Below are 20,162 nucleotides of genomic sequence, written 5' to 3'. Positions count from 1 at the left end.
AACAGTATCAGAGATGCTTCTGATTGGCATGATGAGATCATCATGAGATGATTCTGATTGTAATTTAGACAGCTTCAACCTCATTCCCATGCTCTGGTGGGATGAACCCCGGGAGAACCCCTCCAGGACCTTATCCCATGAAGGGGGGGGTCCTCTAAATACACCCCAGAAGAACAAGGCAGGAAGCACTCTGAGCAGGAAAGCATGGTCCTCCAGGCCTCCATGTGTTCCCAGAGACCTCTCAGACAGACATGTCCCATTCCTGTCCCCTGTTTCTAAAATCCAAAAGGTGGATTTTCTCTCAGAGGCCTTCTCTTCTGACCAATGAGAGTACCTCCTTCTGTATTTGTCTTCAGTCTTTGCACACTTTTATGATGGAAATGGCTTGTTTACACATCTGCCTTCTCCACCAGACCATGGATCACTGATTTGTTTGCACTGTTCAGTGCACAGGACTGGTCAGCCTGTATGTAACACAGTGACCACAGAATCCACGCAGCAGATACTGGGTTTTCCTAGAAGTTAGAGAATTAAATAATAACATCTAAGACTCCTCTGAAGGGAACCCTAAACACAACCCATTTCCATTCTTATTTTTACATTCTTTTTTTTTTTTTTTTTTGGTCGGCCGTGGGGCTTGAACTCTGGGCCTGGGCGCTGTCCTTCAGCTCTTCAGCTCAAGGCGAGCGCTCTACCACTTGAGCTACAGCGCCACTTCCGGTTTTCTGGTGGTTTATTGGAGATAGGAGTCTCACGGTCTCTCCTGCCCGGGCTGGCTTTGAACCGAGATCCTCAGATCTCAGCTTCCTGAGTAGCTAGGATTACAGGCGTGAGCCACCAGCGCCCGGCTATTTTTACATTCTTTAAAGCCCTCCAACTATCATCTTAATCACCTGTGTTCTTACACAGCTAGACATTGGGCTACACTGTATCTCTCTGCAGGGAAATTAGACGCTGGGCTGAAAAGACACATTTGACACCATTCAGCCCCACCGCCTGCTCGAAAGAGTAGCCGTGGGTGGTAGCGGTGTACACTTCAAAACACCTTTCCCGTGGAGTGTTGGCAGTCAACTTAGCTTCCACATTACCATCACTCCCTTCAAAAGGCACTGGTGAGGGAGTGCCGGAGGAAGAAGAGGCTAGCGGGAGTTTGAGCACACGCACGTGTTCACCTGTCACACAGGGGAGCTGCTGAGAATCACACTGCCAAGGGCACAGGGTTCTCAAGGGAAGTGTGATTGAGAAACTGAGTCAGCGCCCCCATCAGTGCTCACGGATGCGTGTGAAGGGTTGTGCAGACTCAGAACCCTGTGCTCCCGCATGCATGTGCAGCCTCGGTCCTCTTCCCAAGCACGTGGGAGGCCCACCCACAAAAAGAGAGTGTGAGGGCGTGGGCAGAGCTCTCACCGCAGCCATGTTCCCACATTCTCCTGTGAAGGAAGATTTGAAGCCGTCCAGTTGGGCAGTGGCAACAACCTCAGCCTCCCCATAACCCATCTCGCTGCAGGCTGGGGGATCCCAGAACGAGATACCAGAGAGAGAACAGTGTGGGGACCCGGTTCAGTCTGCAGGGCTGGCAGCCTCTGCTGCCCCAGTTCTGGAACTCTCTGGTTTGTTAATGCCAATAGTGTGGAGTTAGAGCCTCAGCTGAGTGGTCCAAGTGGGTGCAAGTCAGCCTTCAGGAAAGCATAGTGTTTGCAGCTCACTTCTGCTGTTGGGCCTTTTCTCTTTCCATCTACACCCTATGACTGTCCCTCCCAGTACCCTCCTTTTGTCTTCACCACGTCCGGGAAGATGAGGAGTTTCCCCGCTGCAGCTGCTCTTGCTAGAGTCTCTCATGTCATAGCTGTAGCTGGGCAGGTGGCTGTCTGGTGTAAATGCCACACTGCCTACCTCCCTTGCATTAGCTGGGGTCATGTGACTCAATGGCAGCCAATGAGGTCACAAGGCAACTTTCAGGAACTTCTATAAGATCCACTGGCCCTCTTTGCCTCTTCTTCCACGGTCTATCCTACTTCCATGCAGATGAGGTATCTGGGGATCCAGCCTGGGAAGCGAGCAACCTGAGGATTGTCCCCAAAGACACCCCAGGGCCCAGCTGCCATGCCAATCCCACAAGGTCTACCTCTAAACTTCTGCGTGAGCGAGAGATAACTTCCGCCTTTAGATACCCATTGGATTAGATACCCATGGATCTCTTGGCTTCTGAGGGTGGGTGGTGCTTCTCCCCATCCTCACACACTGTCAAATCACACTAGACGCTGTCCGTCACCATTCCTTGTGGGGCATGAGAGGCAGCTGGCGGGTAGACCAGTTGTGTAAGGATGACTGAGCCTACTCATGGAGCCAAGACCGGTGCTCAGCCCCAAGGGAAGTCTTGATTGTGATCCTGTGAGAAGCATTTTCCCAGGCACAAAGAAAGGCACTTCCTCTGTTGAAATAAGCACATGAACAGGGCCGTCTGAAGTGGTTCTCCTGGCTGGAAGATCCTTGCAGCTGTCTTCTTGTTTACTGCAAAATTCTCGGTGCTGACTCAGTCCTCTCAGTACTGGCAGTATATCATATTTATGAATGCATGAGCAAGTGAATGAATGGATTCTTTGGGTTCCCTATTGAGCGAGTTCATCCTGAAGAGAGACTAATGATATGAATGGTAGAGATGGTAGAGGAGAGGATGAGTCAGAGGCTTGTTTATACTTCTGTGGGCAAGGAACACTCTTTTCTGCTAGCAAAGGGAACTCCAAAATGCAGATCTATAGTCTAAAAGCCAAAAGTCTTCTGAGCTTGAATCCTTACCTAGAGAGATGGGGACAAAGCAAAGTCACTGGTTTCCATCCTGAGTTGGGGTCCTGGGGCCTGAACTTATTGGCCATGAGACCATATGCCAGGTGTTCTCTTCTTGTTAAAAAAAAATAAGTACACTAACCAGGTGCTAGTGGTGGCTCATGCATGTAATCCTAGCTACTCTGGATTCTGAGATCTGAGGATTGTGGTTAAAAGCCAACTGGGGTAGGAAAGTCTGTGAGATGCATATATTCCATTAACCACCAAAATGCTAGAAGTAGAGCTGTAGCTCAAGTGGTAGAATGTTAGCCTTGAACACAAAAGCTCAGAAACAGTGCAGAGGCCTTGAATTCAGCTCCAGAACTGGCAAAATAAGTAAACTAACTGATGCTTGCTAAGATGGCGTGGAGATTTACTCAAGTATATCAAAATGGATGTCAAGACTCACAATGCTGGAGAGAGGCTGGATTCAACTTCCCATAGCAGGACATCTGGAATTTATAGCCAAATAACAGACAAGAGATCACTAGACAGGAAAAGCTACTAAGAGGACCTGCCCAGGGGAGGGTTGGCTCTTCCTGGACTACAGTGGCAGACTTGCTGAAGACAGATCAAGGATGTGCCTTCATCGAAGGTGATGATGAGGAATTTGATCAGATATTGGTGGTGACTTCACAGGATTCTTGCAAAAACAGAATTTTGCAGCCTGAAGATGGAGTCTAACCTAGGGCAGGCTGAGTAGAGTGGGCATGTTACCTGGTTACGATTTGGTTAAGGATGGTTTGTGTCTGTCTTGAGTATCTCCTGGCCTCCATCTCTCACAGATCCATGTGAAAATAGCACAAAGCCAGACCCCCTGTCAGGGAGAGGAAGCTGCATGGTGCTTTCCTAAGAGGCCACACAGGAGACAGTCCAGGTGATAGAGCCAGCAGGCCTTTGTCACACCACTCACCCTTCTCCTTGTTGCATGAAAACTGTAGCCATCATTCATTGAGGGGGGCCAGCAACTGCGTTCCAATAAAACTTTATTTACAACAACAAAGACTCAAGCCCAGAATGCAGTTTGCTGAGCCCTGTCTAGATAGGGGCTAGACAGGGTTTTTCACAGTACCTGCACAGCCTTCCCACACAGCATCCCTGACTACTGATGGGTCAGCCAGTGGCGATTTCTGTGTGGTTCAAGATGCTTCTCAGTCTTTTGGGGAATAAAGCAAGCCCAAACGTTGTTAAGTGCATGCTCTGGTGTGATCCCCACAATATCCTGCTCTATGTCACTTCAGCAGGGAGGGGCTGCCTTCCTGCTAGTGGCGATATCTTGCGTGGATATCAGCCCTTCCTAGGAGCAGCACATTTCTGAAGGCCTTGAGGTTGCCAACCACCTCTTCGCCATCCTGGAAACAGGCCAGGGTAGAGACGTTAGCCCCATTCACCTCTGCAGACAGACAAGCAGCCACAGCCACAGGATGGTGAAAATCTGCCTGCCGTGAAGCCACCCCCCTTGAGAGATGCGTGTGTGTACCAGGTGTGTACCGGGAGGCAGCAGAACCAGACGGGCTTGCATCGCAGGCCAAGCCGGTCAGCGGATAGCGGGAAATGTGAAGTGGAGGGCAAGGCACAGACTCCGCTGGGTTCTGACCTGTGAGTGGCTCAGAATCAGCAGTTTGAAGTGTGCTACAGCCCTGGTATTTCCGGGCCGGCTTCCCCCACCCAGTGGAATTATGGGAGCTCATGGTTACCTTTTATGAGACTGGCCATTCTTTCTTGAAGTTTTGAGATACCCAGTACCTCATCCCCTTAGTTCTCATTTGCATTCGAGATACCGCCATTACTATTTCATATTGTGATTCTACTAAAGAGACCATCATGAATATTTCATCTGTAGGAGACCAAAAAATCTCAGAACGTTCAAGGGGATGATGGGCTGTGAGCATCTTTTCTGGCTCACTGGACTGTTTAATAAGATTTCAGCTTCGTCTCTAACAGGACAATAGTAAGGGTATCCACACGCTCTGAGCCAGGGGCTCAGAGGGGATTTGATGAGACTCCAGTTCCCAGCTCTTCCTCTTTGCCACGCATCTGCTTTTCTGCCCCGCTTCAGATTGATTTCTGTAATGGGTTTCATGCCATGGAGTATGAGCGCTGAGTTTTCTACCGTAGCCTGGTAAAGTTCAGGATGAGATTCCACATGGCAGAGCCCCTTGAAGACATAAAGCCCATGGCACCTGCAGGAGAGCAGAGCGTCCCTCATCTGAGGCCCGGCGAGATTAGCAGAATATGGACTATAAGCCGTGCATTTCTCCCACACAGCCCGAAGACTTCAATAACGTTCTAGAACAGCTCAGTCCCTCTCTGTTCACTCGATGCTTTCTTGGGGCCAAGACAGATTAGAGTGAAAAAGACCTTTTAAATACATTTGTCCAAAAAGAAGACAACGATACATGTCTTAGTGCCTTGAGGCTGCTACAACCAAGAGCCTTAGACTGGACGATGTATAAACAACATGAAATGTACTGCTGGAGGCTGGGAAGGTCAGCATCAAAGCTAACCAAATCAGCGTCTGGTGAGGTTCTGTCCCTTCAGAGATGGCATTCCCTCTGTGTCCCTGGCTGGAGAAAAGACAAGGCAACTTCCTCCAACCTCTTTGATGAAGGCTGTGCCTGCCTGACCTTTTAAGCTCCTACACCTACATATTCCTCTTCTGATTGCACTGTAAGTGGGGTCTTAACAAATGATTTAGGGAGCATCCAAGGTCAGAGCACAGCAGGGACTGGGAAAATACAGCAAAATCAAAAGGATGTTAGAAATTGCTAGCCACCTTCCACTATCAGAAGCGGATTTCTTTCTTTGTTAAAAAAAAAAGGAAAAAGAAAAGGAAAGATAAGCTAGTGTTTGATGTTAAGGAGATTCAGGATCCAGCAGAGCCTCCTCTTTAATCTAATTTTAGAAGTTGAATGATAATTTCTAGTGGAAAACCGTTGCAGCCATGGTCCAGTGACATTGAGTGAGGTCGGGGTGGGCTTCCTAGAGTCCCTGCCCATCCTCAATTTTCACATTTCCCTCTGTGAGACTGGAGGGAGGGGCTCCACCTGCTCCTGCCTGCTGCCCAGCCCTATCACCCACTTCTCACTGGAAGTCAGTCCGCCTTCTAAAGCTTGGTGATGTCACAAGGACTGTCCACGTGTACGCAGTCTCCCAACTCCCTGACTCTCTACCACAAAAACACAAACTCTCCCTCTCTTCTCTTCCTCTCCATCTCTCTCTGTCTCTGTCTCTGTCTCTCACTCTCTCTGTGTCTCTATCTCTCTCCTCTTTCTCCTCTCTCTACAACTCCTGTTAAGGAATGTTGGCCTATATTGATTCTTCTCCTACTTTCTCATTTTTTTCCCTTATTCTGTCTGGGGCTGGACCTTCTGTTCTGTTTTAGGGACTCTCCCATGCCCTTGCCTTCCAAGTGGCCTTCCTTCCAGTTCATATATGCTTGACTTCTGAGAGCTCTTTCTTGTCTTTCGGTTATTCATTTTTCATAACATCTCGTTATGTTTTATTGAAACAAAATCTTATCTGACCTCTCTGAGGATTTTGTTTAGAGTTATTTTGAAGTTATCTCTTCCTTGCATTTTTCCCTGAGGTCCTTTTGTCCTGTGTTTTGGCTTCTTTCTCTTTAGAAGGGTTTCTTCACATATCTGCTGAGAGTGATAACCAGTGATATTTAAGAAGGAGACTATAGTATTGGTTGTTCAGTTCAGATGGAAATTGCAAGAGTAGAGAGAAGACTGGTCAGTTGAGATGGAGAATGAGGTAGGACAGAACTGATTGGTCAATTGGGATGGAGGATGAGACAGGACAGAGCTGATTGGACAGTTGGGATGGATAATGAGACAGGACAGAGCTGATTGGACAGTTGGGATGAGAATGAGACAGTATAGAGCTGATTGGTCAATTGGGATGGAGGATGAGACAGGACAGAGCTGATTGGCCAATTGGGAAGGAGAATGAGACATTACAGAACTGATTGGCCAATTGGGAAGGAGAATGAGACATTACAGAACTGATTGGCCAGTTGGGATGAAGAATGAGACATTACAGAACTGAATGGACAGTTGGGATGGATAATGAGACAGGACAGAGCTGATTGGTCAATTGGGATGAGAATGAGACAGGACAGAGCTGATTGGTCAATTGGGATGGAGGATGAGACAGGACAGAGCTGATTGGACAGTTGGGATGAGAATGAGACAGTACAGGGCTCCCCAAATAACTTGTCAACATGGAAGTGCCCCAGATGGAACATCAGAGACTTGTGAAGGTAGCTAAGTCCTCCTTGGAATGAACAAAACTAGTTGGCCATGTGAGTGTCTACAAGTCTATGTGGGTCTCAAGAACGGTCCTGGTATGGCTGCTGGGCAGGAGAAAGGTTAGGGACACCATTTAAGGTTTAGACCCTGGCTTATTCCCTTCTACCTCTTCATCCCTCTGCCCCACTCCACCTTCTTTCATGCCTGGCCAACAGCCCAGGGCTGTGGTGTCCACCAACGACTTTCACTTGTGATGCAGCATCCACTGTTCATCCCTGGAAGCCCTTCCTTTGTGGCTGGAGATCATCCAGGGCTCTGGGGGGAGGGGTGGAAGGGATTTATTGGGGTCCCCAGCATCAGGGAAGACATCAGAGTTTCCTCCTCTCCACACTATCAGCTCCATCCACACAGATTAAACATAGGTGGAAGTGTTCACGCTCTGGTGTCAAGTGTCCACATCTCATTGCCCCTGGATTTTAGATGCCTTTATCCTACTGTCTGGCTGGGACTCCTTCCATCACAGAACAGATCTTCACACCAAGCCACGTTCTTCTTCACCACTGAGTCAAGTCGCAAGTACCCGTGTGTACCTAGAGCTTGCGTTCTAGTTCTGTGGATGCCAGGCAGGAAATTTTGGATGTGAGTCAGATCTCATTCCTCTTTCCGTGGAAAAACCACAGGAACTCAACATTGCCACTGGGCAACCAGATACCGGCTCACCCTGGATGCTAGAACAAGTCCTCCTCTTCCTCCCAAGCCCTCCTCAGCTCCTTCTCCTAAGCTTCCCACCCATACATTCTTGAACTCAGAGCCTTGATCCGAGCTCACCCTTACATTTCATGGCCAAAACTTGTTTCCTCCGGACACAGCTCCTTTACTGAGAAACCCCGATTGGCCTTTCCCAACTGCTCTCTGGGTCATTCTGTTTGCTCTTCCCTCACATCTGGCAAGCCTGACGTTGAGGCATTTACTTACTGTGTTGCGTATTCTTTCCCACCTTCCAGACCTTCAGCTTCTGCATCCTCCACTGGATCCAGCGTTTCACCTGAGGAGTTAAAAGAAAACTTAAATGTTTTCCATCACCTGCCATGTGATCATAAGCACAAGGCACTGGTGATTGGCTATCACGTTAGTCTGAAAGACCAGAGTTGTGACTTCCATTTTGTAGATGAGGACAGTAAAGTTCAGAGAGGCTACCCACAAAAATAAAAAGTATGATCAATGCAAAGGAGGGCTGGAGGCTCAATTGAAGCCGGGAGATTTGACTTCAGCCCTGCCTTGGCTCTGCCCAGCTCAGCAGTCCCTTCTGCCGAAGTCTTCAAGCTTCTAGACCAGCCAAGTGCTCATCCTCTCCCCCTTTCTTCCTCTTTCTTCTCTCTTTCTCTCTTCTTTTTATCTCTTTCTCTCCCCTCACTTTCCCATTATTCTCTTCTTCTCCTTCCTCCTCTTCCTCTTCTTCCCCCTCCTCTCTCCATATCTGCCAACTTTTCAGTGATCAAAGAAGGGTCCTTTCAACGTGCCTATCAGACTCTGAGCCACGGAAGAAAAGCCAACACTTATAGAGATTTATCTCTCTTCTCCAAAAACAGCCTATGTCGATCTCTGGGGACTGTCATCCTGCTCATTTGTCAACTTTGGGTTGATGAAAGCAAGACTAGAGGGAACAGAGACCCTCACAGAGCAGAAAATCCCTTTTCAAGTATGGCTGATCCGGCTTGCGGTCCTCCCCTTCATCCCCACCCCGGACCCTCTCCGTCATCAAGTCTGTCCTCCCCGCCCATCACCGAAGTTGCCCACCTTATCCACCCCCGGCTCACTGGCAGTCCTCCTGGAGGGTCTCTGCCCTGCCTTCTCTGCACAGGCTGCCCCACAGGGTATTTTTCAATGCTAAACAGATGAGATAGGTCAGGGTTAGGAATTCTCCAGAAGCCCCCCTTCAGGTCTCAGTAAAAAGCCTGGGCATCTTGGCCAGATCACCACCTACAGCCTCCTCCCTCTCAGGCTTGCTGACTCTCAGGCCTCCAGCCCACCGTCTCACCACCCCGCCCTCATAGGTAATGGACTGGACAGTTTGCTCTGCCTCTGCTTCCAGTAAGTTCTCTACTCTGAGATGGCTTCTCTCATTCCTCCTACCCTGAGCCCCTTTTGCTTCCTGCTGGAATGAAATACATCTACACATACCTTCAGACTCAAAAATATCGAATGCTAATGTCCCTACCCCAAAGGCATATTTTAAAGCTCAGGATAGCAAAGAATTCTCAAGTGAAAAATGGCAATAAAAGGGGTTTTTAAAAAAGTTAAGAATTAATAGACTTTGGCTCCTGAGACTGTGCCCAAAGCTGGCAGATGACTTATAGAAATGGTTTCCAGCCTTCAAAATTCCATCACAAAATTTGTCCCACTCATCCCCGGGCAAAGGCCTTCTTAGTTTTCCATTTCAATATATTATCCTCTCATTTAATGCAGTCAGTTTGAAGAATAACTTCACAACGGTATCTTAAATGGCAAAGCAGTATCATTTTTCTTTGACTAAAAGGTAGCGGTGAAGAACGTAGTAACCACCAAATCGTGGTGTCCAGCTCTGGTCAGGCTGGGTGTCTATGGGGGATCCGAGCCAAGCGTGTGAGCCACCCTTTCATTGCTGTGACAAAACCCCTGACAGAGGCAACCCAAAAGGACACATTTGCTCACTGTACCTGAGGTTTCAGTCCGTGATTGATGGGTGCCCTGGCTCAGGGCCTGCTGTGGTAAGGCATCATGGCGTCAGGTTGTGGTAGAGGAAAGCTGTTTATCTCATGACAGCCAGGAAGAAGAGAGAGGGGAGAGGTAGAGGCAAAATCCATCCTTCAAAGACACACCCTTGTGACCCACTTCCGTCAACTAAGGGCCCACTCTCCAAGCTCCCAGTGCCTCCCAGTATACCATCAAATTGTGACTCTATTTGTGCACTAATTCACTGGTGAAGGCAGATTCTTCTGAGTCCATTTGCTTCCCCCAAGCCTCCTGTCAACACTGCATTGGGAAACAAACCTTTAACAGATAGTCTTCCTGTACTGCCTGTTAGCCACCAAAATGTGTCCACAGGAGGTAGCTCATCCCCCCCAACCCCACCTGCACCCCCGTTCCCCCTCACATCTTGAAGAGGGTTGAGCTGTACCCACCCCCCAAAATGCAATGCATGTTGAGGCCCAACCCTCAGAATGTACCCTGATCCTGTATTAGTTCTGTCTTCTAAGAAGAGGGGATTGATCACACACACACACACACACCCATGTGAGGACACCTAGGAGAAGTCTACCAGCCAAGAAGAAAGCAACTTTCCTGTCACCTTGGTCTCAGATCTCCAGCATCTGAAAATATAAGAAAACACATTTTGTTGTTTGAGCCCTCCAGGCTGAGGTGTTCTGTTATAACAGCCCTGCAGAGCTAATATAAAGATCAGTGGCACCTGGGGCCTTGCCCCGCAGGAAGTCAGCTGCCTTGGGTAGGGTAGCAGATCTTCCAGGCTGTGCTGAGAGGTGCAGGAGCAGCTTAGGCGTGAATCTGACTGCGAGAGCAAGGATCTGACAGCTCTGTTGCTGCCAGGGTCTCAGTCGTGGCCTCTGTCATCCCAGCTGGAGCAGGGAAGCCCCCCTCCCTGGCAGGCAGCCTAGATGGCAGGACTCAGAGTGCCTGCCTGCAGAGCCCACAACTCACTCCTTCCAGGGAGCCAGAGAGTTTGACTAAGTTTATTATTGTGGCAAAGCAACAACTGAAAATTTCTGTGTGCAGCTGGCCACCAGCAATGCCATTGTCTCCTCACTGAGCAGAGAAAAAGGAAAAGACCGGTGTGGGCTGAGTGAGGGGAGCCCAGCCCTGTGGCAGTACATCCCCATGTGTGTCCAGTCCAGGCCCCCAACATCGCAGGAGCACCCAAGCCAGGCAAAAGGCCAGCCTCCCGCATCTGAATTACACTGCTGTGTGAAAAAGATGCAAGAATGTACTCATGTTTGGCCTGACTTTGTGAGCAGATATTATCATGCCTTAGGCTAGAATCCTAGGTCCCCCGGGTTCCGTGGGTCAACCTTCAGAGCCACACTGTCAAAGACCAAGTTCACCCCTTGCTTGCCTTCCAGTCCTGTCAACTCCTGAAGCACTGCCTGAGCTTTGTCCACTCTGTTCCCAGAAGGGAGTGAGACCTGCCCTGCCCTCCAGGCTCTCTTAGTTCTCTCTTGCCCAAGGAGGAAGTCAGTTCTTGTTCTATTGAGGCTGACTAGGTGAGACCCAGCCACGTGGTGGAAGGCAACTTTACGCAGACACCGATTTAAATGCTAATCCTTCTCCACACCCTCTTCATGGAAGCATCTAGCACCATGCTTGTTCTCAGGTATCTGGAAAACATGATCCCACCAAGTTGACACATGAAATTAACTGCTCCCACCAGGTGGTCAGGCCAAAGAGCTCAAACTCTGGCTGTGAGTTTCTCCATCCACGAGAAGGGAGTGGTATTACTTAGTGTTGCATAGGACTGCTACTAGGACCAAATGGGAAGCCTAGGCCAGGCAGCAGAGATGCACACAGTGAAACACAACCCACTGTACAGATGAGGAAACCCAGGCTCAGAAAGGCAAAGACACCCCACGCTACTTTGTTTCTGATAGAGTCGAAGTCCCTGACAGCATGGCAGGCCTAGAGTTTTATGACTCTTGTGCATTTTGGCAGCCTGCTCCCTTAGATGACGCTCACAGAGAAAGTAGGTCTTAAAAATAGCAATTCCTCTGATGTTAACCTCTGTAATGTCTTCACATAGGCTCCTCATGACTAGAGAAATATAGGAGGAAATTCATCATTGGTGACACCACTCTGGGCCCTGGGGTCAGCCATGGGTGGTGTAACAGGGACCCTGGATTTTAATGAAGTTTCACCTGATGCTGGGGGTTGGTTATGAACTCCCCCAACCATCTGTGGAGGAGGCCAGGGTTCACCCCCCGCTGTGAACCCACTCAGGTAACCCTGGTTGCTTGGTGTCTAACCAAAGGCCACAGGCAGGGTAGCTGACAAGGAATTAGAGCTGCAGTTAGACTCCCTGGGAGTCTGAGGCCATGGTACTGGCCCTGGTGAGGTCCTCTGCTTATCATAATGTGATGGAGGGTGTCCATGGCAAGACAGAGCAGGCAGCCCTCCTCCTCTTCCTCCACCTCTTCCCACTCTCTTCCTCTCCCCTCCTCCCTTGCCTCTTCCCCTTCTTTCCCCTCCTCTCCTCTTGGAAAGCCACTGATATCCCCCCCATGACCTCATCTGACCCTAAGCATGTGCTGAAAGGTCTACTCCCAACCTCAGTCCACATCTGAATTGAGGATGAAGTTTCTCACCCATGAACTCTGAGGGGACACATCCACACTCCAGTGCTCTGAAAATGCAGGTCCCCAGGCCCAGCCCACAGGACCAGAGGCAGCGACCGGCCCAGGCTGCTGGGAGGCTGGGATGCTGTGGGGCTGTGGTCCAGCCCCGAAGCGGAGATGCAGAAGCCACCTCACAACGCACAACACATTTATGCTCGGAGGGCACAAAGGAAAGAACACTCGAAGGGTGTTCAAGGCTAACTCCTACCTTTTCATCTTTCTGGACTCTCATTTCCGCATTATAAAGAAAACATTGCTGACCTGTGGTTTAAATGAATTTCAGGATGGGAAGGGGCTCAGCAACTGTAAACCTGACCAAAAGTGAGAGATGTTTGTGGAGCTGATGCCTCTACATTCCTCTCTGCTACTTCTTGAGGCTTCTGAACTCAGTCCCGAGGGGGCATTGGGTGAGAGGAGGAAGGGAAGATACAATCACCATGCACCCAGCACCTACTGCTATCTATGAGGAACAGAGCTGTGTCCTTGAAACCCATGGTTTCACCCGACCCCCCAAGTTACAAATGAGGATAGCAGACCCCTGCACACAGTGGAATAAGGACTTGAGCTGTTGTCTATGTGCAAACTTTACCCAGCAATGGGAAAGTCTGGAACTGAGCTCTCTGGACGGGGGAGATTGGAGCTGCGGGGCTCAGAGCCTCTCATGGCCCATCCAGAAAGGACATGACTACACCCATCCCTGGACATGTTTGTGAATCCTGAAAAGGTCACAGTCTCCAGAGATAAAGTGGACAGGATTAGCCAGATGCTATTGCTTTATTCACCAACTTTGCATCAGGTTTTGGAGTGTGAAGCTTTTGAACTGAATTCATCAGAGTTAACCATGCTTGTGTGTTATTTTTCTTGGCAGGGCTAGAGCAAAAACAGCCTCGAGCATGGCTTCACCAAAGAGAAAGCCAGAGGAAAATGATTTGGCATGGTAGCATAGGACTTTGTGCTGGATAAAAGATGTAAACACCTCAGATGTGCACCTGAAAACATGGCTTCCAGACACCTGTTGTCCCAGCCATGTGGGAGGTAGAGGTCAGGAGGATCATAGATTAAGATGAGCCAGAGCAAACTGGTCAGACCCCATCTCACAAGCCAGGCTCCGTGGTGCACACTTGCAATCTCAGCTACAACAGAAGATTGTGGTCTGGTGAAAAGCAAGGCCCTATCTTAAAAAGTAACCAGAACCAAAAAGGGCTGAAGGCATGGCTGGAGTAGCAGCGTGCCTGGCTAGCAAGTGCAGACCCTGAGCTCAAACCCCAGAACTGCCAAAGGGGAAGACAATTGCTTCAAGGCCTTTAACTTTAATTGTGGACATTTAATTGTGTGAAGGTGGTTCTGGGTGGATCTCTTTCATGTCTCTGGTTGATAGATGCAAAGCTGCCCCCACACCCCAGAGTTCCCCTGTCATCTCTGAGCTTACATGATCGCATGGAGCCCTAGTGTCTGCCCAGCAGAATGTGGCACCAGCGAGCCACCAGGGCATGTGTGCAGTGACTGGCAGGGCCAGATTCATGCCGGTAAAGCCAGTGGGTGATTCTGTAGAGAAATGTAGCCTTGAATATGGAGGTTTGTAATAAAAAAAAAACCAGCCTGGAATACAAATAGAGTAATTTGGAAACTGAATTACACCATGCCCATTAGAGTCTGAGAACCTAATTCTTACCTATTTCCCCATCTACTCCACTGGAGAGCAGAGTGCTAACCTAAGAATGAGTCTCATCTCTGCCGCCATTCACTCTCAGACAAGGCATGGGGGGGGGGGGGTGCTGGCACATCACAGACCCCTATAAACCACACTTTCCTCACTAGTCACACCTGTGTCAGGATCAAGTAAAGTGACAGGAAAAATGCTTCTTCAGTGCCCCATACCAAATAGCCATGCTACCCACTGTGAAATCCACAGAATACGCTTCAGTTACATGTCCTTACCAAACAGTAGGAGCTCAATAAAGGCTACTGTTAATATTAACATCTGTGTCTCCATGAGTGTTTAGGCACTATTTCTGGATGCTATGGTTGGTATGTGATCCCTGCCATCACGAGAACCAGGAGAGACAGAGAGGAAAGAAAGAGTGGGAGGAAGGAAGGAAGGAAGGAAGGAAGGAAGGAAGGAAGGAAGGAAGGAAGGAGATAGCAGGAGGGAGGGGGGAAGGAAGGAAAGAGTGAGGGGGAAGGAAGGAGGGATGGAGGGATTGAGAGAAGGAAAGGAAGGGAAGAGGGAAGGAAAGGGAGGAGGAAATGAAGGGCCATTTAATGGACAGCAATGGTTTCCGCCTTGTTCACTGTTACATTTCCAGATGAGAAATCATGCTAATATGGCCAGAGATTCTGAAACTCACGAACCAAGTTCAAGAGCCTCTCATTCCCCATTGGCTTGCCCCATTCCAGCCACAGCCAAGGGAAATCCTTGCAGCCCCAGCAGGTGCCCCTGGCCTTCTCTCCATGGCCACCCCTCCGCACTCCACATCTTTGCCTCCTGCTGGAGAGCAACAGCAGAGGTTCTTCTTGGTGCCTGGTTCCCAGGCTGGTTTCTTCCGTTAGAACCACCCACCTTGCCAAATCCACCCCAGAACCACACAGAGTGGGCACGATTATCCAGTGAACTGCTAAGAAAACTGAGACAGAGAGAGAGTAGGATGGATGTGCATGGCTACACAGCCAGAGAGTAAGAGGCAGGCCCAGGACGGGGCCTCGGGACCTGGAGTGTGTCCTCCCCTAACCCGCTTCTAATGATTATTCTCCATGTGAACAGTATGGTTCCTCCCCTGTAGGAGACTCCACATACCCACTTCCCCACCAGGTTTTCTTGGTCTTTGTCACTGCCTGCGATTTCCAGCACCATGGCTAAGAAGCCCCTGACAAATGGTACAGGCAGACATGGCCTGCAGTCTGTGTTGGGCTCCACCGGTACACAGTCTCCTATCTGTGCTATTTTTAAAATAGCCCCGCTGACATTTTATGGTGTGTTTGATTTGGGGGCTGAGGAAGAATTCAAGAGCAGGACCAGGTTTTATCACCTCTCCTGCCTACTTTCCATCAGAAAGTCATTTGGCCCCGCACTAAAATTACCGGGCCTGTCTTCAGAAAACATTCTCAGCTCTCCCTATCCATGCCACGCTTCCAGGGCCCTCGCTGGACATATGAGCTCATTTTCAGCAAGATGACGCTTGGGGCTGAGATATGATCACTGTGAAAAATAGAGCTGGAGGAAATGATGCCGAAACCAGCTAAAAGGACAGCTCTGATAAGATGCTCTATCCTAAAATGGCCTTCTTATTAAGATTCCCCACTGCCTCCCCCAGCTCTGCCAGAGTCTGTCCAGTGAATCTCGTACAGAAGAGACCTACTTCACTTGACTGAATGTTGAGACCAGAGTTCTTCCAAGGTCCTTTACAAAGATCAAACAGGGCCAGGTGACAGTGACACACGGCTGCAATCTCACCTACTCAGGAGGTGGAGATGGGGAGAATTGAAGTTCACAGGCAGCCCAGGCAAGAAGTTCAAGAGACCTCATTCCAGCCAATACAAAGCTAGAGGTGGCAGGGTACACCTTCTTCTCAGCTACATGAGAGGCTCAGATTGAATGTTATGATTCTGGGCCAGCAGAGACAAGAAACTTCTCGAGACCCCCATCTCAGCAGAAAAATGCTGGGCATGACGGTTGCACTTGCAATTCCAGCTTCAGCAGAAAGTGTGAATAAGAAACTAGTGGTTCTAGCCCCCCCCCCTCAAAAATCATGGAAGCACAGAAAGATGGCATTGTGGCTCAAATGGTTGAGTGCCTGCCTAGAAAGTGCAAAGCCCTGGGTTCAAAATCCACTACTGCCAAGAATAAACACAAAAGGATCCCCTGCCAACTTCACCACTTTCTACGCATGGAAGCCATGCTGAGCACAGGGAGACATCTTGGGTAATCTTAGTAACCGAGGATTAGCTATTGTCCCACTTTCCAGATGAGAAAAACAAGGCCCAGAGTAAATGCCTCAAGAGCACATGGTTTCATAAACTACTACTGATTTAAACCCACTGGTTCCATGGATCAGAAGGACCAGCCCAGCTCTCCTGGGCCATCCCCTTAGTGTCTCGCAAGAAATGCAAGCCTGGTGACCCCGGACAATTCCAGATCTCCTCCCAAGCCCTCATGATAGTTGGCAGAATCCAGCCCTTATGCCTATAGAACTGAAGTCTCCATGACCTTGCTACCCTCCTCTCAGAGACCCCTGCCCATCCCACCAGGGGCCCCAGTGACACATGTCAGCTTCTAATGCACAGGGATGGGCAGACAGAGGGACTGCCACTCTGCCATGGTGGCCACATTCTATGGGCTGGTGGCAGGTCACAGCTGCTGCCTCACCTGCCATAGGAGACCCTGGTCCCTGGACTCTGCAAACCCAGCTTCTCCTCACCTTCCAGATGTCAGTCTGTCACCATCTCTGCAGCCTTCCACAAACCAAGTCCTGAAGGCAGGGCCCCTCTGCTGATCTCTCTTCCAGAGCCTGGTTTGTTTTCTTCAGACCTCTTTTCTCTGAGCTCTAAATCCTGCCATTCCTCACTCATTGGACTGTCACCCTGCCAAGATGTCAGGTCCACTGGGCTAGTCTGTCATATTTTTTATGTCCCCCGTGATCATAGAGGGGCATCCTAAAAATGCTTGTGATTCTGCTCTGAGCTAAGAACTGATGCAGAAGGAACAGGACAGGTCCCACACACTTGGCCTACCCTGCAAAGGAAACAGCCCTAGATAGAAATTTCCCAGCTACCGGGACAGGGGCCTCTAGGCCCTGTCCCCTGCAGGGCGGCCCCTCCCCTCGGAGCTGATAGGTCTAATGACCACACTTGTTACATCTGTGTGTCCCCCATCATTGTGGCTCAAGGGACAGTGAGTTGGGCCTTTCCAGTATGGATGCAGGGCTTGGATAGGCAGGGTGTTTGTCCAGTGATGTGCTTCCAGCTGCCACTTGGGAATTGCCCTCCTCCTCTGTTGTCTCTTCCTCCACCATACCCATGTGGCAACTTCCTCTGGCTGCTGAGGAAATGGCCCCCAGTTTGGTGGCTTAGAATACCACAAATCGATTCTCTTTGTTCTAGCCAGAGGTAGTCCGTGCTTCCTTTGGAGGATCTGGGAGGACCTGTTTCCGGCTCCTCCTGGCTCCAGACATTCCCTGTCTTGTAGCTGCATTGCTCCCATACCCGTCTCTGTGTCCACATAGTGACCTGCTTCCTTGGGTCTGTGTGTTCAGATCCCCATCCCTTTTTATTTAGGAAGACCTGAGGCACTGGATTTAAGCCTGCCCTAATTCATGGTCATTTCAGCTGGAGATCCTCAGAGAACTGCATAGGCAAAGCCTCTGTTTCCAAATGAGGCCCCGCTCTGTATTTATGAGTGGTTATGCATGGGTGGTGGCACATTGTTCAACCCAGTATTCCAGACTCCAACACGTCCACCTTGGTCCGCATGCTAGCACTCTCTCTGGGCCACGGCCCTTGAAGATGATTGCTGCTCCCTGGACCAAAGCCACTTCCTCCTGATTTCCCACAGCCCCAGCCATCTACTCCATCCTGGGTAGGGCTTAGAAGGTGGGCTTAAACACTTGCTGCTGTTTTCATTCTTAACACATCTTTTCTTTCCCCCTTTCTCTCATTTTATTGAGAAACTATACTGGGAGCAGCCCTGAGCACAGAACTGGTATATGCTGACTTGATCCATGCACACTTGATATGGTGTCCTCTGCCTTTTGTTTTCATTTTGTCTGCTGTCAAATTCATCTTCCCAAAGGGCCTCCTAACCATGTCCTGCACCATCACTGTCTACAGTGATGTTTTGTGAGCACAGCAGCAGGGGCCCATTTACTTAAATCTCATCAAAATTCATAGGCTTGAAAAGTCACAACAAATAAAGTAAAAAATTTAAGTACATAGGCCAAATGTATTGCATGAAATTATTACCAATAATCTCAGTCTGTGTTCAGGTGGAATTAATATTTGATAAACTCATGAGCAGCTGCTCTTTATTTCCAAGAAAGCTGTCATTAGTCTCAATAGTTCTGACATTTATTATAAATGAGTGTGTGTGTGGGTGCAAGTTTCTGAAATCTATGGTTTTAATACAGAGCCCGGCAGTTACTGCCATGCTGACAGTAAATCAATGGATGGGCTGGGCTAGCCATGCATTCTTCCTTCCATTCCTGTGTTCTCCCATGTCCCACATGTGTTTATATAACCAGCAGAGTACTAGGTGCAGAAATACAGCTGTGCAGAGAGCAAATCTCATTTTCAAAATTGCCGGTCGGATGTGGGAAGTCCTTTGCTAGAATAGTGGCATAGGGTGGAACTTTCCAGAAAATTTCCCTCCTGGCTTTGCAGCATGTTGAACACTGTGTTTCCCTAAAACAGGGGGTTCAATAAACTCTCTCCATAAAGTGACTACTTTAAACCTTCAGAACCATATCTGGCTCGGTTGTATGTTCTTTTGTGTTGGCTCTCTGTGTGTGTGTTGTATTGCTTTTATAGCTCTTTAAAAATGTAAATGCAATTGTTAGATCATAGACAACACAAAACAAGGCCCAGAACTGGACTTGGCCCTAGTGCTATCATATGTCAATCTCAGAGCTGCACACTTGCTGACCTCTTGTGTCTACATCTCATATCACCCTGGTGGGGGTAGGCCAGAAGGACAGCAGGGCAGAAATGTGCCTCTACCCATGCCATAGACCTATCACCCACTCCTCAGTCTCCATATCACAAGATAAGCAATAACTTCAGCATACAGGTTAAGGATTTCTTTTTGTCATTACAACAGCCTGGAATTGAGAGGCCAAATATTAAGAACATTCTAAGAAAAAAATTCAGTCTACTTGCATTTCCTGGAAGGAAAAGTGAGTGAGACAGAGGCTTCCTACCCTTTCTACCTCTGCCTCTGACTGAGACCTCATGCTAGTGGAGAGAGCAGGCTGGAATCACCTTGGTCCAGCAACACTGTCTGAGATGGCTTCTTGGATGACCCCAGTGATCACACCACTCACATCTCTCTTTCTTCTCTTACAGAGACATCAAGCCAGACAACATCTTACTGGACGAGCATGGTGAGTCCGGAGCCCTTTCCCAGGAACTCTTAGTGGACAGGGTGGGGCACTGGGAAATTGGGACGGGGAGATCCTGGAGTGTTGGGTTTCTGGGTTAGGTAAACATCTGAGTTCATTTCTGAGTTGAATTCTCTTGAAGGTGTTTGGAAGTCATTGCTATTCATGTGTCCATTTGAAGAGGACAGGTCATAGCAGGGGATGGGCCTAGGATATCTGGTTTTCCACCCTCAGCCCTTCCACCCATAAGCCTATGACTCAGAAGTCATTTACCGCTCTGAGCCTCCATGCTGGCTTCTGTAAGATGGAGAAGGGGGTGCCCCGCTTGCAGGGTTGTGGGTTTATAAAATGGAACTGTATGTGCTGGCAAACCCAAGCTCAATGATAATTCACTAAGCCCTGTCACTCAGCTGTTATCTGTGTCAGCTCTAAAGCTTCCATGTGGATTGCCTGGACATCTTAAATTGATCTAGGAAGCCAGAAGTGGGGCCCAAGATTCTGCCTTGTTATAGCTTTCAGGTGAGGCTGACACAGCTCATCCATGGACCATACTTCTCACAGCCTGGCACCATGCCAGTGCCTCAGCCAATTCTTTTGGAAATTTCAATGGCTCA

At 49.1% G+C, this 20,162-nt stretch overlaps 1 protein-coding gene across 2 annotated transcripts in view; it reads left to right on the top strand.

Moving 5' to 3' along the window:
* Positions 1–20,162, top strand: part of Stk32b (serine/threonine kinase 32B) — a 175,422-nt gene that overhangs the window by 125,104 nt on the left and 30,156 nt on the right. For both annotated transcript variants that reach the window (XM_042670318.1, XM_042670317.1), the window contains exon 5: positions 19,514–19,551. In XM_042670318.1, the coding sequence (XP_042526252.1) occupies positions 19,514–19,551 (38 nt within the window). The remainder of the gene's footprint in view (positions 1–19,513; positions 19,552–20,162) is intronic.

The sequence above is a fragment of the Dipodomys spectabilis genome, unplaced genomic scaffold (assembly GCF_019054845.1).
Source record: "Dipodomys spectabilis isolate Male_0828 unplaced genomic scaffold, ASM1905484v1 ptg000532l, whole genome shotgun sequence".
In the NCBI taxonomy this organism is placed as follows: domain Eukaryota; kingdom Metazoa; phylum Chordata; class Mammalia; order Rodentia; family Heteromyidae; genus Dipodomys; species Dipodomys spectabilis.
The sequence above is the reverse complement of the archived record's forward strand: the minus strand, read 5'-3'. Positions and strand labels throughout refer to the sequence as shown.